The sequence below is a fragment of the Erythrolamprus reginae genome, chromosome 12 (genome assembly GCF_031021105.1).
Source record: "Erythrolamprus reginae isolate rEryReg1 chromosome 12, rEryReg1.hap1, whole genome shotgun sequence".
NCBI classification, from domain to species: Eukaryota; Metazoa; Chordata; class Lepidosauria; order Squamata; family Dipsadidae; genus Erythrolamprus; species Erythrolamprus reginae.
The window spans coordinates 30,495,083-30,519,596 of NC_091961.1; the positions used below are offsets into that span (position 1 = coordinate 30,495,083).

A 24,514-nucleotide genomic window follows, 5' to 3' on the forward strand; every position below is an offset into this window, starting at 1 on the left:
GAGATGCCAGCATTTAACTTTCGGGATGTTGAGAATGTAGATTCAGCAAAGCAAGAGGCAGAAGGCTGCAAAAAATAAAATCTGTGCTTTTCCATTAAAAATAAAAAAATACCTGCATTCCTTTTGCAAATCTACCAAGATTTGGGGAAGTTTGTCAGCTATGTGAAATGGTCCCCCGTGCCAAGATTTCCCAGGAGGAAGAAACGGGGTCAATATGACAACCGTATGGTAATTCAGACATTAAGAAAAGCCAGGGCAGATGGAGGGAGGGGAGGGGGTCACAGGGGGTGGGAGATAAGCTAAATTTACCACCTAGATGCAGGCAGACTTTCTCAGAATAAAACGCAAGCAGGAGGCATAGAGGGAAAAAAGAGAGAGAGAGATTTCATTTCAGTTGGCAATTTAATATCCTGTAGATTTAGCTAGCAAAGACGGCCGAAAGCATGATATATTCACAACAAAAGCAAATATTCCAGTTCCTGGGCTACCAGTGCAACAAGATATGAAAGGGGAAAAAAGATGCATGATAAATCTAGCCTCCCTTAATCATCACTTTGCTTATTTTCTATTCAGATACAGGCTGACGAATACATTCACACAACATGTTTAGCCCAGTCAGGGAAAGTCCAACTGATGGCATTCATCCAAACTGCAGGAAAAAAAACAATTGCTCCCAACTTGCCTTCCATGGTGCAATTTCTTTAAACCCATCTGTTCTTTTTCTTGGCCACTAAGTACAGTGGTACCTCTACTTAAGAACGCCTCTACTTAAGAACTTTTCTAGATAAGAACCAGGTGTTCAATGTTTTTTTTGCCTCTTCTTAAGAACCATTTTCTACTTAAGAACCCGAGCCCGGAAAAATTTCCCAGGAAATTTGAGAGGGGCACGAAGGCCTGGCCAGTTTCCTGCCATTCCCCCTTTAATCCCAGCCATCTCGGGCTTTTCTGGGCTGCCAGAGCCACCTTTCGGTAGCACTTAAGGAGACTTTGGGAGTCCAGAGTGAACGAAGAATTTCCTTTCTCTGGGCGCTTGGAGAGGGAATAAACCTCTGCCAGCGCCGAGAGAAAAGAAACACTCCCTTCGCTCTGGGCAGCCGAGGAGTCACCACAGCGAAGGAAAGGCGCCTGCTACAAAGCGAGTGAGCGAGAGGAGAGGGGAGCCCTTCAGCATGGGAAGGAAGGGGAAGCAGGTAGCAGCAGAAGCAGCAGCAGAAGCCAGTGTATGGGAGGCAGCCTCGCGCCAGGTGTATTGGAGGCACTTGCTCCTCCTCGCCGTCTCAGAGTCCCTCTTTTTTTTAAAGCCTTAAAGTTTCGGATTTTTTTGATTCCCCTCACCTCACCTTCTTCCTTCAGCAGCGACTGTCCTCCTCCTCTTCTTCCTCCTCCTCCTCCCACCCAAATTCCGAGCTTTTATTTCTTTCCTAATGTATTTGGACACATTATTTGCTTTTACATTGATTCCTTTGTTTCTTCTTAAGAACGTTTCTACTTAAGAACCTGGTCACGGAACGAATTAAGTTCTTAAGTAGAGGTACCACTGTATATGATTTTTTTTGGTTTTTCATGTGCTCATGTCCACGTTTATACTTACACCTGTTCTCTCGTAGATGTTTGACAAACTGAATGAATAAATGAAATCAATAATAAATGTTTTATTTATCTGCTCAATATTTCAATATTTGTCAGTCCCTTTGACTTGTTGCTGGTGGGGGGATGGAAAACCTAGAAGATTAAATCAGTAAATCAAATCTTCTTGTGCGAGAGGTCCTTTCTCTGTTTTGACAGACATGGAAAGGAGCTGTTGCATTGGTTAACTTTGACTGATGTCTTGTCTTAATGTGATTTTTTTCTCCCTTTGCCTCAAAACGGAGGAGATCGACTGAATAAACAGAATAAACTGAAAGGGTAAATATGTTAGGGTCCATCAGAAATTCCTTGGGTAAAATTTAATCAGAGGCTGTGTTTACTTACAGAAACATAGAAGATTGACTGCAGAAAAAGACCTTATGGTCCATCTAGTCTGCCCTTGTACTATTTCCTGTATTTTATCTTAGGATGCATATATGTTCATCCCAGGCATGTTTAAATTCAGTTACTGTGGATGTACCAACTTACATTTACTGGAAGTTTGTTCCAAGCTTCTATTACTCTTTCAGTCAAATCATATTTTCTCACGTTGCTTCTGATCTTTCGCCCAACTAACCTCAGACGGTGCCCCCTTGTTCTTGTGTTCACTTTGCTATTAAAAACACTTCCCTCCTGAACCTTATTGAGCCCTTGAATATATTTCAATGTTTTGATCATGTCCCCCTTTTCCCTTCTGTCCTCCAGACTATAAAGATGGAGTTCATGAAGTCTTTCCTAATACATTTTATGCTGAAGACCTTCCACCATTTTTGTAGCCCATCTTTGGGCCCGTTCAATTTTATCCATCTCTTTTTGTAGGTGAGGTCTCCAGAACTGAACATAATATTCCAAATGGGGTCTCACCAGCGCTTTATACAGCGGGATCACAATCTCCCTCTTCCTGCTTGTGATACCTCTAGCTATGCAGCCAAGCATTCTACTCGTTTTCCCTACTGCCTGACCGCACTGTTCACCCATTTTGAGACTGTCTCAACTTGTGATAACCAAACAAGTTTCCACTTTGTAATTGTGGGGAGCAGGAATGTCCTTCTTAGGTGAATGGGAATTTTATTTTTTTTAATGTGCTTTCTGAGTTCTTCCCCAGGAGATGGAAGGGGATAAATTATATGCAGTGAAAAAAATAATAAAAAAAGAAAGAGGCACATCCATTTGCATATAACCCATTTGTGGAATGGGGTTTTATTTCCCCTTTCGCATCGAATTATTTGGGGAATTAGGCTTGCAAAAGATAACAGCCTCCTGTCTAACAAAGGGGTCAGCGAGAACCGGCACAAGGGCTAATGCGATGATGAAGGTTATATGACACATTTGATGAGTCTCTTCTATGGAAATTACAACTGGATGCATGTGCATTTAATTCTGTGTCTGCTTGCGAATGCTCTTGCAAGACAGGAAGACCTACAGAAGAGAAGACTCGTAGCTCAGACTTGAACTGTGGAGTCTTAATGAACTCAGAGGAGGACAGAAGGGAAAGGGGGGACATAATTTAAATATGGTAAGAGGTTAAATAAGGTTCAGGAAGGAAGTGTTTTTTAATAGGAAAGTGAATACAAGAACAAGGGGGCACAAACTGAGGTTAGTTGGGGGAAAGATCAGAGGCAACGTGAGAAAATATTATTTGACTGAAAGAGTCGTAGATGCTTGGAACAAACTTCCAGCAGACGTGGTTGGTCAATCCACAGTCACTGAATTCAAACATGCCTGGGATAAACACAGATCCATCCTAAGATAAAATACAGGAAATAGTAGAAGGGCAGACTAGATGGACCAGGAGGTCTTTTTCTGCCGTCAATCTTCTATGTTTCTAATAGACTGAAATCTTTCTGCCTCGTTCTTGAAGGACCGATCTCACGGAACTTAATGGCGCAAGATTTGCAAAAACTCATACATTTTGCAGCCTCCTGATGGAAAACTGCGGAACCCAGAACTTTGACAAGCCATGCGTGCGTGCATGAATAAATAAATAAATAAAATGCCTATGCACCAAATTACAGCTCAGCGCTGCAAAGAGTATTAGATGCTTGGAACAAACTTCCAGCAGACGTGGTTGGTCAATCCACAGTCACTTGAATTCAAACAAGCCTGGGATAAACACAGATCCATCCCAAGATAAAATTCAGGAAACAATATAAGAGCAGACTAGATGGTCCATGTGAGGTCTTTTTCTGCCGTCAATCTTCTATATTTCTAACTTCCATGGTATCCCTGGAAGGAAAATGACACCCCAATAATTTTCTCCCTTGGAGTCCCTTTTTTCGGTAGGAAGGCTTGCAGCAGATTAAGTCTCGAGTTGATTAAATAAAGCAGTGTCTAACAAGGGTAATCCAGAGATAATTTCAGTCATTTAAACACTGTTTCATCACCCCCAAGTAGGGTTTTTTCTCTCTCTTCCTATTTAACTGTCTTAATTCTTTCACCGCTTTCTGCTTCGCAAATTGGCTCAGATAAGGGAATTGACATTCAGCCCTCCGTTCTGTCGAAAGTTCATTTCAGCTTCCTTTTTTTAAAAAAAAACCTATAGCTCTGGAGAGAAGGAAAGCAAACCCACGTGGGATGCGGTAGAAAAACCTTCTTGGCATTTTGTTCCTGGACTTCTTCCTCCCTTTTTCTTGGAATGTCCCTGGGAACAGGTCTTCGTCCCTTCCTGCCTAGTAGAAACACCCTGATCGGCTCTTAATCTCCCTGCAGATGGTACAGCAGAAGGGCACCCTGATAATGTAATCTAGTTGGATAATGAGTAAATCCCACTAGCACTGATGACGTTATCTAGTTGGATCATGAAACGTCTATAAGAAAACAACCAAGCTCAGAGATCACCATAGACCCATAGTTCTCCTCCTCCTCCTCCTCCTCCTCCTTCTGCCCCATCTACTTCCTCTCCCTCTTCCTCTTCTTTTTCCTCTTCTTCCTCTCCTCCTCCTCCTTCTCCCTGGGTGGAGAATTCTGGGAGTCCACCAGTCAAACTTATTTGGAGACCCTGAACTAGAGTCTAGTCATGGAGAAGTCCTACCTCTGGATAGCCAGGTCAATCACAGTAGAAAACATGGAACTAAATGGAAGGATGGAGAAGTCTTACTTTCAGATTTTCATCCCCCTCCCTCCAAGCAATTCCTGCTAAAACAATGCATGGATTGAGAGGGATTGCATCCATTAGAAAATGGGTGGATTATGGATGCAATATTACAAAAGGCCTACATTTTTATGACAATGGGATGCCCTGTAAATTTGCAGGCAGGCAGGCAGGAAGGAAGGAAAGAAGGAAGGAAGGAAGGAAGGAAAACAGCAAGGGAGGGAGAGAAGAAAGAAAAGAAAACAGTGAGGAAGGGAGAAAAGGAAGGAAGGACGGAAGGAAGGAGGAAAAACATCAAGAGAGGAAGAGAAGAAAGGAAGAAAAACAGTGAGGAAGTGAGAAAAAGAAGGAAGGAAGGAAGGAAGGAAGGAAGGAAGGAAGGAAGGAAGGAAGGAAGGAAGGAAGGAAGGAAGAGCCGGGATTCCACAGCAGGTAGAGTGCTGTACTGCAGGCCATTGTAGGTCAGCGGTTCAAATCTCATCACCGGCTCAAGGTTGACTCAGCCTTCCATCCTTCCGAGGTGGGTAAAATGAGGAGCCAGATTGTGGGGCCAATATGCTGGCTCTGTTAAAAAGTGCTATTGCTAACATGTTGTAAGCCGCCCTGAGTCTAAGGAGAAGGGTGGCATAAAAATTGAATAAATAAAAGGAAGGAAGGAAGGAAGGAAGGAAGGAAGGAAGGAAGGAAGGAATAATTTTGAAAAGCCCAAGGATCAGTTCACCTTAAATTATGTACCAAGTATCATTCCCAAAAATGAACCCAGATTAAGCATAAAACAGCTGTTTTGTTTTATTTTTTACTAGGAACAGCAGAACCCATTGCTGATGGACTAATTAAGTCCATTATTCGGCTTTCTTAGTGCCATGCCTAGAGAAGGATGCGATGGGGTTTGAGACTTTCCCTTTGAAAACACAAAAGGCAGCAATTATGCCTGAGCTGTCTATACATATTTTTTTCTCATCCTAGCAGATCAGCATGAATACTTTTCAAACATTTATTTCATTGCTTTAATCCAATTAAGTTTTGCCTCTGTTCTTCTAAGCAGGGTTTTGCATCTTAAATTGTTTGACGAAAGCTACGTTCTCGCCAAAGTTGCGGGAGATAGGAAATGATGGGGGAAACTCGGATGGATAATACTTCTCTTTATTCTCGAGCAGTGAAAACACAGAAGGGAGGAAACCTCGGCAACGGCAATAGCCAGAAAACCACCCACACTGTCAAATTTAACAGTGCAGGATTAAGGCCAACTGATGCCTTAAGCACAGCTCAAAAATGGCATCTCTCAACAGAAGCAAAATTCCCACACCATGAAATGGGAGGGAGGGGGGTGATGTGATACCTTGCACCTTCAAACCTAGCTTTTAAACTTTAGCCTTCATCATGGTAAAGAAGGCTCAATTGTGGTTGTAAGGCAAGGATTACTTAACCCTATCCTGAGTCCTTGGCAAGGATGCTTTGATGGACAAAAATGGCAAATCAAATTGGCCCGACTGTATAATGATCAACAATAATAGTGCAATCCCAAAACAATTGGAATAACAGAGTTGGAAGGGACCTTGGAGGTCTTATAGTCCAACCCCTGCTTAGGCAGGAAACCCTACACTAATTCAGACAAATGGTTATCCAACATCTTCTTAAAAACCTCCAGTGTTGGAGCATTCACAACTTCTAGAGGCAAGTTGTTCCACTGATTAATTGTTCTAATTGTCAGGGAATTTCTCCTTAGTTCTCAGTTGCTTCTCCCCTTGTTTAGTTTCCACCCAATGGAAAGCCTCATGTGTTTTGGAGAATAGGTTGTTTCTCTCTTACTAGTATCATGTATATAAATATTGTTATATCTTTGTACAACACCAATACGTACGTGACAAAACAAAGAAACAAATAAATAAAAACCACCCAATATCACCACCTGCGTCTGCTTGGTAGATAAAAGTGCCACATTGAATCTCAACTTCGGGCTGACTTTGTGACTAACGGTAACCACCTTGTGGAAACATAATCCTGATGTGGATTTAGCACAAAGCACCCACTCCCTTTTGATTTATGGTTTAGAAAAGGAAAGACGTGCCTGTCGCAAGCAAGAATATTTTGCAGGGTTATAATTGCTTCTCTCAGTGGCACGTTGGGATGTCTCTCTTTGAACTAGCATCATGGCCTTCCTAAAAAGGATCTTAGGAGGGATGCAGAAAATTACAGAAAGGAGATCTTGAGATAGTCTCCACAAGAGGTGGGTTCCTAGTAGTGGCCCACTGATTGTGCAATTTGCACGCGACTGCTGCAGCGTGGTCTTTGCTGGGCCGCCATTTATTTTCCCCAAGTTTGGGAGAAAATACACACCCGCTGTCATGCCAGGCTTCACGTTACAAGCCCCAATTAAGTCAGGAATGTAAATTCAAACACACACGCGGCTATAAAGTAAACAGAAAAACAGTTTATCCAAAATAAAGCTGTGCACGCGCACTTTAAACTGAGCAAATTAGCTCACAGTCCTTGAAAGCTGTGAGAGACAAAAACAAACAGAGCAGATAAGAGCAGCTGCGAGAGCATCACAGCCAAACCTCTTCAAGTGAGTCCATCAGATTTACTTAGCTGTGAAATATCCCAAAAAATCTGTCAAAGTCCAGGAACAAAGCAACCATGACGTATCCTTCTCCAAATAGATAAACTCCCACATGCGCTCTCTGCAATGTTGGTAATTTATCAGCAACCCCATTAGTCTAATTGCCTCAGACACAGGTGTTCTCCCTTATCTCCGATGATACCTGCGCAGTTGGTTAGAAGCCTCCGTGGGGCCTCTCTAGGAATCTCCTGCGAGGAAACAGGGCCAGAAAAGAAGTCTCCATGGGACCTCTCTATGAATCTCCTGGGAGGAAACAGGGCCAGAAAAGGCAGGAAGAAGCCTCCGTGGGGCCTCTCTATGAATCTCCTGGAAGGAAACAGGGCCGGAACAGGTGGGGAGAAGCCTCCGTGGGGCCTCTCTAGGAATCTCCTGGGAGGAAACAGGGCTAGAAAAGGCGGGGAGAAGCCTCAGAGGGGCCTCTCTAGGAATCTCCTGGGAGGAAACAGGGCCTCCACCCTCCCTGTGGTGTCCCCAATCGCACACATTATTTGCTTTTACATTGATTCCTATGGGGAAAATTGCTTCTTCTTACAAACTTTTCTACTTAAGAACCTGGTCACGGAATGAATTAAGTTCGTAAGCAGAGGTACCACTGTACAATGAAAACAAGATCTTTGCCAATACAGTGTTCCCTCGATTTTCGCGGGTTCGAACTTCGTGGAAAGTCTATACCACGGTTTTTCAAAAATATTAATTAAAAAATACTTTGTGGGTTTTCCCCCCCTATACCACGGTTTTTCCCACCCGATGACATCATATGTCATTGCCAAACTTTCGTCTGCCTGTAATAAATATTTTTTTAAATGAACTTTAATAAATAAACATGGTGAGTAATAATCTGAATGGTTGCTAAGGGAATGGAAAATTGCAATTTAGGGGTTTAAAGTGTTAAGGGAAGGCTTGTGATACTGTCCATAGCCAAAAATAGTGTATTTACTTCCACATTTCTACTTCGCGGAAATTCGACTTTCGCGGGCGGTCTCGGAACGCATCCCCTGCAAAAATTGAGGGGACACTGTACTTCTGGGTTACCTCATCACAGAATAAGGAATGCCCCATTCTCATCATGAACATTTCTCATCCCCCTGCAGGTTTATTCATTACATCCTCCCTTTTATTTTAATCAGACACTCGGATAATCTTTGGAGACTTGCAAATTTGTCTGTTGGGAAGAACAGGTTTTCCTCTGTGTTTATTTTTTCCAGCTATAAAGTACTTTTGCTTTTACCAGAGTGTCTGGCTGTTTTTTCCAGTTGGTGTTGAGGTCTGGGGGAACCCAGACAGAACACCCCCCAGCAACTTTACCATGAATATCAGCCTGGTATGATGCATATCTTTAAGGCAAAGCAACACTTTGCTACAAAGCAGTTAAGACAACGAGGTGAACCGATGCGTGAACGTTCAAATCCCTATTAATTGATGCCTGTAACCCAAGAATAAACAAATGGGGGTTGCGCGTTTACTTCCCCGTTTGCTTTTTAAAACAAAAGCAGATTTAGCACCGTGCTAAAAAGCAGGTTTGAAGCCGGCTTCTAATTAATTGCGACACCACTCATCCATTATTGCTGATCATGAAGACACATCTAACCGAACCAATTACATATTCTTGGGACAACCCTGTTGGTGAAAAATAGACTTTGCGCCTTCCCTTAAATTCTCATTAATTTCATTCGTGAGCAATGGAATTTTTTAATATACGCAGCATCTAAACTAACTGGCCCACACAGCGCAAGTCCAGACGGATGGTTTTTCACGATGAGAAGCACCACACTGCATTTTTGGAGGTCCGGCTGGATGGGCAGCTCATCTTTAATGTGATTCCAATAATAATCACTTTGATCCAAACCTGCTCCAATGATTGCAATTTTGATCCGCCCCATTGCTTTTCCAGGGACTAAAATAGTGAGGATGAAATGTAAGATACACACAGTAGGGTGGATTTATTCTCCTTACTTACCAATCCTCAGCGAATGGGGGCTGGCAGCTATCTTCATTAACCATACCAACAAGAGCCCCAAAGGCCACAAGATCCAGGACATCTTCTATAAATCCTCATGGATCCCTGCAGTGGTCTGGGCATGACATAACTCTGGAAAGAGAGAGGGAGAAAACCCCAAGTTGATTACTGTTCTGTCGGGCTCTCTGGTAGAATCCTCCCAAAAATTCACAGGTACAAATTTCAGACACACACACACATTTGAAAATTCAAAACAATGCTCTTTATAATGAAAATTCACTTAAACCAAGCCCTCTTTTGGTATAGCAAAGAGCACTCGTCTCCAAACAACCTTGTAATTTGTACAAGTCCCTTATCAGTTCTGTGATACTTAGCTTGCAGCTGGGAGGCAATTCACAGTCCTTCTTCTTTCACAAAGTGAAACACACTTTGCTCTGGTTTAGTTTCAAAGCGGGGAAAAATCAGCACACAAAAAGTCAGTCAGTAAAGCAGTCACGAAACACAACAATCAGATAATCCTCCACAATGGCCAAACCCACAGGCTGTTCTTTATAGCAGCCTCACTAATGACCACAGCCCCACCCAACCACAGGTGGCCTCATTTTCTTTGTTAATAATCTCTCAGTTGTTGCTGCCTATGCATCGCTCTCCGCATGCGTGGCTGTATCATTAACTCTTGTTCTGAATCCAAGGAGGAGCTAGAGAATTGATCTCCTTCTGAGCTGTCTGCCCCACTCTCCTCCTCCCTGTCACTCATGTCTTCTTGGTCAGAGGAGCCTTCATCTTCAGATTCCACTGGGGGCAAACCAGGCCTGCAGCATGTGGATGTCTCCCCCACATCCACAGTCCTTGGGGCAGGAGCTGGGCCAGAGCTAACCACAACAGATTACAATTGGCTAGGACAAAATTTAAGAGGTCAGCTTATGACACAGAGAGGGTGAATCTATATTTGGAGTCTTCCAGGTCTAAGGAGTTCAGTGACTAAGTGATGAATAGAATAGGGTAGGATAGGATAGGATAGATGAAATTATTTCATTCCCCATGCAATCTTCTATAGCGAGGGTCAATCCAGTGATTTTCCACTCTCTTGTCTTCCTCACTCTCTGACTGGGACCACTCCCCTATTGTCACATCAGCCCCCTCTAGTGGTTCCTCAGACTCACTCAAGTCCCTTTCTGCCTCACTCTCACTCTCACTCTAGGCTTATAAAATTTATGTATGGTACGCTAGTGTGTATGATTGGTTTTAACTTGTGGGGTTTTTAAAATTAATTTAAATATTGGATTTGTTGTACATTGTGTTGCTGTTGCTGTGAGCCGCCCCAAGTCTGCGGAGAGGGGCGGCATACAAATCTGATTAAACTTAAACTTAAACTCTGCTTCATCCAGCACTACCCCCACCCTGGCCCAGGGTATCCAGAGGGGCCTGGCTCATCCTCCCCAGAATCTGACATCACCTGAGATGGACAAGGAGCACTCACAACAACTTGTACTGAGGATGTTTCCTGGTTGGGTAACAAAACATCTGCATGCAGACAACCAAGCTCAGAGAACAAAGAGGATTCCATGATGAGTTATGTTTCTCGATTATCCTCCCTTCCAAACCTGCTCAGAAATTTATCATCTCTACTCCCTTAATTCATAGAAAACACCAAACGGGCTGATTCAAATAGTCTCCATTCTCCTTAATTAATTTTTGTCTTAAGGCATCCTTTTATGGGTCGGAGTTTTCAAAGGCTGGAAGCGACTGTTACCTGTAATTCCCACCTTCAGCCCCTCCATTTCATGTAATAATTTGCACTAACCAAGCAAGCTTTTCATCACCGGCCTCGGAAGACAAATGGATTCTGTAAAAAGTGCCTCCAGTTGCAATTCTTTTGGAGTTTTACAAATGGAGGCGAAATTCACAATGGCCAGAAAGAGCTGGATGGGAGACTGAATTAAGGCTGGAGAAGACCATGATTGATGGCTCGGAGGAGAACGTCTCTGCTTAGAAAAAACAGGGAGCGAACTGGCAGCTGAAAAAACTGGGCTGTTAACTTTAGCTACCAAAGTTTCCAAAAAGGCTCACAATCCGGAGGCGACAGTTGATAAATGAGGCAGACCGAAAGGAGGGAGGAAAACACCCCACACCACCCTGCGAAGTGTCAATAATTAAAACAAAGCCACCAGAGTATCACTGGGCAATTGAACAGGAGAAGATCCGTGGAAGAAGGAAAGGATTTAGGGGTCGTGATTTCTGACAGTCTCAAAATGGGTGAACAGTGCGGTCAGGCGGTAGGGAAAGCAAGTAGGATGCTTGGCTGCATAGCTAGAGGTATAACTAGCAGAAAGAGGGAGATTATGATCCCGCTATATAGAGTGCTGGTGAGACCACATTTGGAATACTGTGTTCAGTTCTGGAGACCTCGCCTACAAAAAGATATTGACAAAATTGAACAGGTCCAAAGACAGGCTCCAAGAATGGTGGAAGGTCTTAAGCATAAAACGTAGCAGGAAAGACTTAATGAACTCAATCTGTATAGTCTGGAGGACAGAAGGAAAAGGGGGGGACATGATCGAAACATTTAAATATGTTAAAGGGTTAAATAAGGTCCAGGAGGGAAGTGTTTTTAATAGGAAAGTGAACACAAGAACAAGGGGACACAATCTGAAGTTAGTTGGGGGAAAGATCAAAAGCAACATGAGAAAATATTATTTTACTGAAAGAGTAGTAGATGCTTGGAACAAACTTCCAGCAGACCTGGTAGATAAATCCGCAGTAAGTGAATTTAAACATGCCTGGGATAAACATATATCCATCCTAAGATAAAATACAGAAAATAATATAAGGGCAGACTAGATGGACCATGAGGTCTTTTTCTGCCGTCAGACTTCTATGTTTCTATGTTTCTATGATACAGTTGATGACAGCAGAAGAGGGGAGCCTCTTAGATAAATATTGATAAATATTGATAAAATTGGACTGGTCCAAAGACGGGCTACAAAAATAGTGGAAGGTCTTAAGCATAAAACTTATCAGGAAAGACTTTATGAACTCCACCTGTATAGCTTGGAGAACATAAGGGAAAGGGGGGACATGATCGAAACATTTAAATCGGTTAAAGGGTTAAATAAAGTTCAGGAGGGAAGTGTTTTTAATAGGAAAGTGAACCCAAGAACAAGGGGGCACAATCTGAGGATAGTTGGGGGAAAGATCAGAAGCAACAGGAGGAAATATTATTTTACCAAAAGGCTTGGAACAAACTTCCAGCAGACGTGGTTGGTCAATTCACAGTCACTGAATTTAAGCATGCCTGGGATAAACATAGATCCACCCTAAGATAAAATACAGGAAATAGTATACGGGCAGACTAGATGGGCCAGGAGGTCTTTTTCTGCCCTCAATCTTCTATGTTTCTATGTTTCTAAGACATGCTTCACTTAACTATGTATTGCCGGATTTAGCTTGCTAAATGTGCACATCCCTCTAAGCCAAAATTGAACAAGCCACCAGGTGTTTTTTCTGCCGTCAATCTTCTACGTTTCTATGTTTCTATTTTCAGTAACTAGAAGATTACAGATTAAACCGAGTTGGAAGGGACCGTACACAGGCTTGACTAGTGCACCAATTACGACCCTACTTGGAACAGGAGGCTCTTCTCACAGTTACTCATGCCTTTGTCACCTCACTGCTAGATTACTGCAACACACTCTACATGGGGCTATCGCTGAAGAGCATTTGGAGACTATACCTAGTCCAGAATGCAGCCATGCGAGCGGTTGTGGCTGCACTCAGATGCACCCATGGTAAACCAAGACTGCAGTGGCTCCCCATTGGTCCCTGGATGCAATTCAAGGTGTTGGTCATTACCTTTAAAGACCTACATGGCTTAGGGCCAGACTATCTTGGAGACTGCCTTCTACCATATACCTTCCAGAGACCAATCAGATTACAAGGAGTTGGCCTTCTCCAGGTCCCATCGACTAAACCAGGGGTCCCCAAATTTTTACACAGGGGGCCGGTTCACTGTCCCTCAGACTATTGGAGGGACGGACTATAAAAAAACCCCTATGAAAATGTAAAATACCAATAGAAAAATAATGCATCAATTAATATATTTCCATAAATTATACTTTTCTATAATTTCATTCAATATTTCCAAGCTCAATTAATTTTCAGGCACTTAGCATTTACTATTATTAACTTTCATCAATCTTCTACATTTCCAAGTATATTTTAAATGCATAATGCAAACTCATAAAATCATACGGTACATTTCATAAACCCCTTGTTTATTATATCTATCTCCCATTAATTTTACCTATGTAATTCTACAGTTCTAAAATTCTAGTCCGATTTTACGAATTAATACAATGCAAGTTGATGGGCCATTAGGGAGGGACTTCTCTGTGACTGCCCTTATGTTACATAACTTCTGGAGACAAGTTGTCCCACTGCTTAATTGTTTTAACTCTCAGGAAATTTCTCAAATCGCCTGAATATGAATGTTGAATGTTATTCCATTCATGCTTAAGGAAGAAACCTAAAAGAAATAATAATAATAACAGAGTTGGAAGGGACCTTGGAGGTCTTCTAGTCCAACCCCCTGCCTAGGCAGGAAACTCTATGCTACTTCAGACAGATGGTTATCTAGCATCTTATTAAAAACTTCCAATGTCGGAGCATTCACAACGTCTGGAAGCAAGCTGTTCCACTGTTTAATTGTTCTAAATTTCAGGAAATTTCTCCTTAGTTCTGAGTTGCTTCTCTCCTTGATTAGTTTCCACCCATTGCGTCTGGTTCTGCCCTCAGGTGCTTTGGAGAATAGCTTGACTCCTTCTTCTTTGTGGCAACCCCATAGATATTGGAACACTGCTATCATGTCTCCCCTAGTCCTTGTTTTCATGAAACTAAACATACCCAGTTCCTGCAATCATTTTTCATATGTTTTAGCCTCCAGTCCCCTAATCATTTTTCTTGCTAGATGTCCTACAAGGTCCCTTCCAATTCTCTTAATCTGTAAGTATGTAAGACATAGGTAATTCATGATTCTTGACAAATCTACAAATCTTGACAAACACAAGAATAGTTTTTCCCCAAATGCCATCACTCTGCTAAACAAAGAATTCACTCAACACTGTCAAACTATTTACTAAATCTGCACTTCTATATCTACTAGTTTTTTCTCATCATTCCTATCACCCATCTCCTCCCACTTAGGACTGTATGACTGTAACTTGTTGCTTGTATCTTAAGATTTTTATTAATATTGATTGTGTCTTCATTGCTAATTTGACTCCTATGACAATCATTAAGTGTTGTACCACATGATTCTTGACAAATTTATATTTTTCTTTTATGTATGCTGAGAGCATCTGCACCAAGACAAATTCCTTGTGTGCCCAATCACACTTGGCCAATAAAAAAATATATTCTGTTCTATTGCAATTCTATTCTACTATCTGCACATGGAAATAAAACAAATTAATGCTTTGAAAAAAAACCCCACAGGAATATTTTTTATAATATAGTGGGATACAGTCCCTCTCTTTCTGACACACATACAATTTCATTTAGCCCCCTCACATTTTACCTGTCTATAATCTTGCAACAGATCAAATATGTGTCAAAATTGATCCCTCCTTTCCCCACCACCAGGGTAAAATGCGAAGAAGTTGTGCTTTAAGATTTCATCATTGTAAGAATAAATTTGGAAAGATAACCAGCTGTGGCTTGGCATTCTCCATGGTCCTGAAAATTATATGCGTATTACATTAATTACATGTAATTTAGACATGCAAATTAACTAGAACGGTCCCTCCTAAAACACAGTGCAGTTCCCTCTGTATTTAAGAATTTGTCCACCCCTTAATTAAGCCTTCTTGGTGTTGGGGGGAAAAGGGGGGCAGAGTGGGATGTGGAATTAACTTTGAGGGCCCTGCTGCAAAGAACAGGTGTAAATTTATGTCTTTTATTGGGCTAATTCATAAGGGGAACTTTCCAACGTTCAATAAATCTTCAGGCCTGGATATTTGGGCCAGCGAGTACAGAGCGGAGGAGGAAAGAAGGAGAATAAATTACGTCGCTTTGATTTTGTTAGTCTGAGACATTTTGCTAGGCTTTTGCAAAAGTTTTTTTAAAAAGGCATTACTTGAAAACAGTTCATCGCTGGAGGAAAAAACCAAGAATCGAGTCCTATTTCAAGGAATTTGCTTGTGACTCGCATCCCCGGATCTTATCTAACGCAAAGGTTGCCGCTGTGTTTTTTTCTTGTACATGTCCTGTAGCATGTACAAGACACAAAACATCTGCCTGTGGAAGAAGAGGAATTGAAATTGAATTTTATTGGAGGGAGCAGGGAGGAGCTGTAGTTACGTTCGCCGCCTTGAGTTATTTAGGAAACTATTTAAAGTGGGGAAAAATACACGTGCATAAATGGAAGATTTCCTACCCTCCAGATCTGTTGAAACTGTGACATGCAAAATGGTAAATCAACATACCGTGTTTCCCCGAAAGTAAGGCAGTGTCTTTCTTTCTTTTTATCCCCAAAAGCCCCACTGTGTCTTACTTTGGGGGTATGTCTTATATTGTCCCGGGCACCGGGGCCGGCTCGTCTTCGGGCTTCGGCCCGGGCGAGGCCTCTTCGGGCGCCGGAGCCGGTGGCGACTTCCTGACACGCTACCGGCTGGTGTCGGAGGCATCAGAGCAGTTTGCGGCGCTGGCGAGGGAGCTTCGCGCCCAGGAGAGTCTCCCAAACCCGGCGCGGATAAGAAGGACTCCTCGGCCAGCGGAGGAAGCACGGCGGCGGCGGCAGGCTCCGGAGGGAGCTCGGGCGGTGGCGAGAAGATGGGATTCCGGGTGCCGAGCGCCACCTGCCCACCGTTCACGCCAAGGACAGGCAGCCCCAGTTCCAGCACCTCGGCCTGCTCGCCCGGCCTCTTGCCCGGCGGGGAGAGCAAAGGCGGCGGCGGGAGTAGCGGAGGCGAGGCGGAGAAGAAAGAAGCGGCGGATAGCTGGCGAGGTGCCGGCTAGAGGGCTGGACCCTGCCGCTTTGCCGCCGCTCCCGCCGCCAGCTTTGCTGGGGTCGAGCACCACGCCCGGCGGCAGGAACTGCGGGGGGTAGCCGGCGTATGCTCCGGCTAACGAGCCCTTGCCGCAGCTATCCGCCGCTTCTTTCTTCTCCGCCTCGCCTCTGCTACTCCTGCAGGCAGGCAGGGTTCCCTTGGGTCCCATTTGTTGGGGGTCAAGGGAAAGGGAGGGTCTTGCCTTCTCTTTCTGCTCAAGATCCCCATGGACAATTGGTGGGCCAGTGTGTGGCACAGAATGCTGGACTCGATGGGCTTTGGCCTGATTCAGCATCTTCTTAGGTTCTTATGTTCTAATGCGACATGGCATGGATGCTCTTAGCCTGTGGCACTGCTGAGGTGTTATGGAAGACTAGAATGCTTCAATAGCAGCCTTCAGCTCTTCTGCAAAAAACAGAGCCATTTAATCACCAAAACCCCAAATCAAAGTTTCATTTATTCCTCCTCTTTCGAGCAAACCTGGCTCCCCTAATTAGAAATGTTGCTGTCGGGATGCCAAACCTAATAATAATTAATAATAATAATAATAATAATAATAATAATAATAATAATAATAACAACAACAATAATAAAAATAATAATAATAATAATTTATTTATTTATTTATTTATTAGATTTGTATGCCGCCCCTCTCCGAAGACTCGGGGCGGCTAACAACAATGAAAAGACATTGTAAAACAAATCTAATATTTAAAAAATCTAAAAAACCCCAATTTAAAGACCCACTCATACATACAAGCATGCCATGTATAAATTCTATAAGCCTAGGGGGAAGTGAAATTTCAATTCCACCATGCCTGACGACAGAGGTGGGTTTTAAGGAGCTTGCGAAAGGCAAGGAGGGTAGGGGCAACTCTGATATCTGGGGGGAGCTGGTTCCAGAGGGTCGGGGCCGCCACAGAGAAGGCTCTTCTCCTGGGTCCCACCAAACGACATTGCTTAGTCGATGGGACCCGGAGGAGGCCAACTCTGTGGGACCTAACCGGTCGCTGGGATTCGTGCGGCAGAAGGCGGCCCCGGAGATGATGATGATGATGATGATGATGATGATGATAATAATAATAATAATAATAATAATAATAATAATAATTATTATTATTATTATTATTATTATTATTTATTAGATTTGTATGCCGCCCCTCTCCAAAGACTCGGGGTGGCTCACAACAATAATAAAAACAACGTTACAGTGGAACAAATCTAATATTAAAAGAGAAAAAAACATACAAAACCCCATCATTTAAAACCAAACAACACATACATACCAAACATAAAATATAAAAAGCCTGGAGGAGGTGTCTCAGTTCCCCCATGCCTGGCGATACAGGTGGGTCTTGAGTAATTTACGAAAGACAAGGAGGGTGGGGGCAGTTCTAATCTCCGGGGGGAGTTGATTCCAGAGGGCCGGGGCCGCCACAGAGAAGGCTCTTCCACTGGGGCCCGCCAAACGACATTGTTTAATCGACGGGACCCGGAGAAGGCCAACTCTGTGGGACCTAATCGGTCGCTGGGATTCGTGCGGTAGCAGGCAGTTCTAAAATGTTATAGGAAACTTTCTGTTAAGTTTTAGAGAAATCTCCACCGCGGAAGCACCTGGGCTTACAAAGAAGGATAATTTCTCCAGGCAATTCAGAGGGGGGGGGGGAAAAACAGAATTTGATCTCCTTCTGCGGAGTATAATCCGACAGGGGCAGGTTATTACCTACGCGACTGATTGAATCAGCAAGGAGAAGAGCTATTTCGGTCGGAATTAGTCAGAATTAGAGCCACTGATTTCGCAGAGAGGCCTCGGTGCCACTTTAAGCAGCACCGGCAACGAGGATTAAGGTGGAGGAGAACAGAGATGTCTCTGGAATGCAAGGGGTTGGGGAGAAAAACACTGATGCTAAAGGAGCTGCCAAATCAATTGGAGGGCAATGCAAAAACACGATGGAGCATCAACGTCACGCAGAGAAACTTCAGGCTCATGATTAGACACAACGTGGAGCCTGCAACGTGGAGGGCAGCACAAGCTAAACACATCCTGTTCCAGGCTGGCAAAAACAGCTTCCCAGCCTTGCTTGGAAGGAAGAGCTAAAAGCAAATGACGTCATCTCAAGGAGAGGACCAGGATGAGCCCGGCTCTACTGGAATGGCAATGGGGAAGACCATTGTTATTTAAGAGAACGACAGACTTGGAAGGGACCTTTGGAGGTCTTCTAGCCCAACCCCCCTGCTCAAGCAGGAGACCCTATACTGAGGGCCCAAACATAGAAACATAGAAGACTGACGGATGGGTGGATGGATAGAAAGATAGAGAGATGATAGATAGATAGATAGATAGATAGATAGATAGATAGATAGGATAGACAGAGATAGATAGATACTGTAGATAGATAGATAGATAGATAGATAGATAGATAGATAGATAGATAGATAGATAGATAGATAGATAGATAGGATAGACAGAGATAGATAGATACTGTAGATAGATAGATAGATAGATAGATAGATAGATAGATAGATAGATAGATAGATAGATAGATAGATAGGATAGACAGAGATAGATAGATACTGTAGATAGATAGATAGATAGATAGATAGATAGATAGATAGATAGATAGATAGATAGATAGATAGGATAGACAGAGATAGATAGATACTGTAGATAGATAGATAGATAGATAGATAGATAGATAGATAGATAGATAGATAGATAGATAGATAGATAGGATAGACAGAGATAGATAGATACTGTAGATAGATAGATAGATAGATAGATAGATAGATAGATAGATAGATAGGATAGACAGAGATAGATAGATACTGTAGATAGATAGATAGATAGATAGATAGATAGATAGATAGATAGATAGATAGATAGTTGATAGGTAGATGGATGGATGGATGGATGGATTTCTGTCTGTCTGTCTGTCTGTCTATCGATGTATCTATCGATGTATCTATCGATGTATCTATCGATGTATCTATCGATGTATCTCTATCTATCTATCTATCTATCTATCTATCTATCTATCTATCTATCTATCTATCTATCTATCTATCTAATTTATAGGCCACCCAACTCTTCCGGACTCTGGTTATTCTAATTGATTGATTATATTGATTATAGTCCTTGGAGTAGGGCCGCATAGAAATCTAATCAATCAACAAACAAACAAACAAACAAAATATTTGGCATCGAGTCTGCGGAGAGGGGCGGCATACAAATCCAATAAATAAATAAATAAGTAAATAAGTAAGTAAGTAAATAAGTAAGTAAATAAATAAATAAACAAATAAACAAACAAACAAACAAACTAGATCAGGAGACTTTCGGTTTGCGGAACGCTCCTCCCTTAGCTGAGCTAAAACTGCTCAACCCCTGGGTTGAATATTTAACAGCTATAAATATGCTGGTAATGATAATTGCCAGAATGATGGTAGAACGCCATGAATAAATCCTGACTGATGCTATTTTAAAAGGCTGCCCTTCCGTGATATATTGCATGCCTCTTCTACTAGTCCCTTAGACTTATCTTTCTCTGCTATGCTTCCATTTTATTTTTATTTTATTTATATTGGTAGCGTACAAAGAAATAACACTGTTTCATTGTTGCACTTATGCACGCCCCTTACCGACCTCTTAGGAATCAGGTGAGGTCAACAATGGATAGTCTTAATTAAATTAATTTTATTACATTAATAGTTTAATTTTCTTTAATTAATTAATTAATTAACAGTTTAATTTCCTTCTCCACTTCCCAAGGCCAAACATAGAGACTTTGCAAAGACATTACCCGAGTTGTTCTAGCAGTCTCCTGTCGTCCTCTTAATAAAACCTTTGACACTTGGTGCTAATAGAGAGCCCTGTGACACTGTGTTGGCCATGGCTTCAAAGAAGCCCCCATAGCGAACATGATAAGGCAGGGATATTGACTCAACCCCCACCTCCCTGAGACTGCGGAGATGCAATCAAAAAAGGCGACTCGGCAATCAATCCCATTCCTGTTTGAAGCCACCAAGACTGTCCATAAGGAGAAAAATGTAATTATATCTGTATAGAAGTTAAAAAAGGGAAGAAAAAAAACAGAATAGAACAAGATTCTAGCAGCGGAGCTCATCATGGGATACTGTCGAATCAAAACCTTGGGAGATGTGTCATCTAACTTCAACATCAAAGCATTTGGCCATTAGACTCATAGATTGACAAGAGATGGAAGGGACCTTGGAGGTCTTCTGGTCAAGCCCCCTGCTCCGGCAGGAAAGTCTATACCAGTGATGACGAACATTTTTTCCCTCGGATGCCGAAAGAGTGTGGGTGCACACTATCGCGGGTGGGTGAATGCCCACACCCGTAATTCAATGCCTGGGGGGGGGGAACACTTAAACAATACAATATAACTCCAAGTAAATCAAACTTTTGTGAACTCCAGCTGTCCACTTAGGAAGCAACACTGATTGGCAAATCAATTTCACAGGCTGCTGTGCACATTCAATTTTGTACAGAACAAAGTGTTCAAGCAGAATATTTCATTCATTCAGATCTAGAATGTGTTATTTGAGTGTTCCCTTTATGTTTTTTTGAGCAGTATACATGACAAAATCCAAAGGGAGATCAACAGGCAGACACTTGCAGGCTGAACAACCCTAGCTGTCTTCAACACCCAGATTCTCAACTATCTTCTGGAGGCATCTAAGAAGCTTACAGTTGACCAACTTGTAGTGATAGCAACCTAATGGCATCATGCTGCAATTTGGGCCTTTTCCACCCTGAGGAACTATTACTTAGGAGGAAGGTGAGAAGATTCACTCATGCCCTCATCACCTCGAGGCTCGACTACTGTAATGCTCTCTACATGGGGATACCTTTGAAAAGTGTTCGGAAACTTCAGATCGTGCAGAATGCAGCTGCGAGAGCAATCATGGACTTTCCCAAACATGCCCATGTTACACCAACACTCCGCAGTCTGCATTGGTTGCCGATCAGTTTCCGGTCACAATTCAAAGTTTTGGTTATGACCTATAAAGCCCTTCATGGCACCTGACCAGAATATCTCAGGGAGCGCCTTCTGCTGCACTAATCCCAGTGACCAGTTAGGTCCCACAGAGTGGGTCTTCTCTGGGTCCCGTCAACCAAACAATGTCGCTTGGCGGAACCCAGGGGGAGAGCCTTCTCTGTGGTGGCCCCGGCCCTCTGGAACCAACTCCCCCCAGAGATTAAAATTGCCCCCACCCTCCTTGCCTTTCGTAAGCTACTTAAAACCCACCTCTGCCACCAGGCATGGGGGAAACTGAGATATTTTTCCCCCCTAGGCCTTTACAATTTTGTGCATGGTATGTCTGTATATATGATTGGTTTTTATATAATGGGTTTTTAACTGTTTTTAGTATTGGATTATTGTTATATACTGTTTTATTACTGTTGTTAGCCGCCCCAAGTCTGCGGAGAGGGGGGGGCATACAAATCCAATGAATAAATAAATAAAAAGATAGTAGAAGATGCACCAAATGAAACCCTTGGAAGATGTCCTCCACTCTTCCATAGAATTCCCCAAACAAGGTTGTTGAATCACAGTAGATTCAGATATAGACAAACAGCATCTCAAGGAGGAAAATACCAAAGCTCTTACTTTATTTAGTGAAGAGGCCATGAAGCCAAAAGAATTGACTTATTCTAACTTATCCTAACGAAGCCCAAACTTATCCTAAATGTATATCAACTTATTTCACACAGCACCATTTTATAATAATCTGTTCTCTATGGCCTAATCCAGCTACTACACATGCATAGTTTTACATGATGTTGCAATTCATGAGCCGGCCAACATCATAGAAAGGCTGCAGGTATATGATAGATGTTTAAAAGAAGTTTGTGAGAAAGCTACATAAAAGAATGTGTTAATGGTGCCAGCCAGAACTACTCATCTTTTCTCATGATCTCATATAATACTGTCCGTTGCTGAGAACATGAACCTTCCTGGCCTACCAGAAATCTGTAATTGCAATGCCTTAGCAAAACTCATGCTAACTTATGCTAACAGCATAATGTGAACTAATAAGAACCCCATGAACAGTTTCTGGCATATCTGGGCGTGCCCATCCATATGACCTTTGAACTGCACAAGGAATACTACACAAGGTTGACATGACCAGCAGCGTCTCTCTTGGACTTCAGATGGAAATATTTCCCGGAATTGAGAAGACATCTCAGAAATCAAATAGGGAAGTCCTGCATATAGATAAGGTCTTCTTTTGAGTCTTTAACAAGACCCAGGACAATGGATCATTCCTTCAGGAGATGCAATTAGGACAGTGCAGGAAAGGTCATACCAAGGATGCTACCTCATTGAATACCATCTACAAGCAAACAACTGACCTCAGAGACTACGAAGAATTCCACAACAGCTTCATGCAATCTGTTTTTGTGGGGCTAATGATCACAAAACCGAGCCTTTGAGGCAACATTTCTAGGAGCTAAATGTAGCCGAGAAAATAAATAGCATATCAGGAGAGCAATAATTCAGTCCATGCTCCCCATTTTCTTCCATATATCTCCTTAGGCTTGGCACACAGTCCTTGCAGGGGAGGGGGAAAAAACACCTTTGCTCGCCTCTCATTAAAAGTTTTAGAAATCTTTTGACCTTGGAGCTTCAAAGGTTTCCTGCAGAAAGGACAAAGGGATCTGCATGTGAGCCTAGGTACAGATGGGTTTGAATTGCATCATAAATATTCCCTGGCCATAATGTAGTTGAGAGAGAGAGAGAAGGAAAAAAAATAATCTATTTATTTCACTGGCGGCTCTGAAAAAGATGGGATGCAGAGATGATAACTATGAGGATTTTTTTTTTTTTTTTTTTGGAGAGGCAGATCAAAGAAAGATGATTTATGGCCAAAAGGATTTGGTTGCAACCTGCCCAAAAGAAATAAGTAAAATAAACAGATGGATTTTTATTTATTTATTTATCTGCCCTGAAACCGTGTTTGATTGCTTCTTTGGAAGAGGGGGTTAAACTCACCAATAAAAGAGAAGGCGTATTTAACCAACCCTTCAGGTATGACTAATTCTGTTCACATAGAAATACAGTATTGCATGGGTTCCAGGGGGTATGTTTAGTCTAGTGAAAGAAGGACCAGGAGGTGACATGATAGCACTGTTACAATATTTGAGTGGTATGTGACTAGAAGACGTGGTTGGTCAATCCACAGTAACTGAATTTAAACATGCCTGGGATAAACATATATCCATCCTAAGATAAAATACAGGAAATAGTATAAGGGCAGACTAGATGGACCATGAGGTCTTTTTCTGCCATCAATCTTCTATATTTCTATGTTTCTAAGATGTCAGGATTTAAAACCTGAGATAATATTCCAGGTACAGTGAAAATGTTGCCATTAATGTAAAATAGAAGGAATGCTGAGTCATGGTGCATCAGCAGAATGTGCTATGACCTGATTGGTCAATACTTCTATACAGTAGTACCTCTAGATACGAGCTGCTCCGCATGCGAGTATTCCAAGTTACGAGCCGAGACGCGAGCAAAATTTCTGTTCGCAACCCGAGTTCCAATTCGGGATATGAGCCGAGCTTCCACTAAGTGGCGGAAGAATTCCTTGCTTCTAGTTATCTCGGCGTGAAAAACAAAGTCTAAAGGCATTCGTTCGAGATGCGAGTTGATCGACATACGAGCTCGAGTCTGGAATGAATTAGACTCGTATGTCGAGGTACCACTGTATATTGTAATGCACCTTTGCATAGGTGTGATCTGTTCTGGGTGGTCAGTTTGTTGTTGTTTGAGGTTAGTAGTGGAGTCGACTAGTGTAAGAGTTTGGTTAGGTGTTCTCAGTGATGGGCTCCTACGGGTACTCAGTACCAGTAGCAAAATTTGGGTCAGATACACAGTACTGGTAGCAAAATTTTATTTTTTTTTCTTTTTCTCCCTTCTGGGCTCTGGGTATATTTTTGTGTGTGTGTGTGTGTACATACGCATAGAGTTTATATAGTAGATAATGTATATTTTTGTGTGCCTGTGTGTAATATGTAGGTACACATATGGCATATAGACACAGAATTAAATAGTATATTTTGGATGTTCAGTAATGTTGTGGCTGAAGAAGAGGGAGGACAGCCAGAGTCCCCCCAGAGGGAGCTCTCCCCAGCAAGCAGCCTG

The 24,514-nt window shown here is 42.4% G+C and overlaps 1 protein-coding gene across 1 annotated transcript in view; it reads right to left on the bottom strand.

Annotated features, from left to right (window-relative positions):
* GRIK4 (glutamate ionotropic receptor kainate type subunit 4) overlaps positions 1-24,514 on the bottom strand; it is a 313,397-nt gene that overhangs the window by 228,205 nt on the left and 60,678 nt on the right. Inside the window, exon 2 of the mRNA XM_070765309.1 lies at positions 9,295-9,426. Coding sequence (XP_070621410.1) covers positions 9,295-9,376 — 82 coding nt within the window. The 5' untranslated portion in view covers positions 9,377-9,426. The remainder of the gene's footprint in view (positions 1-9,294; positions 9,427-24,514) is intronic.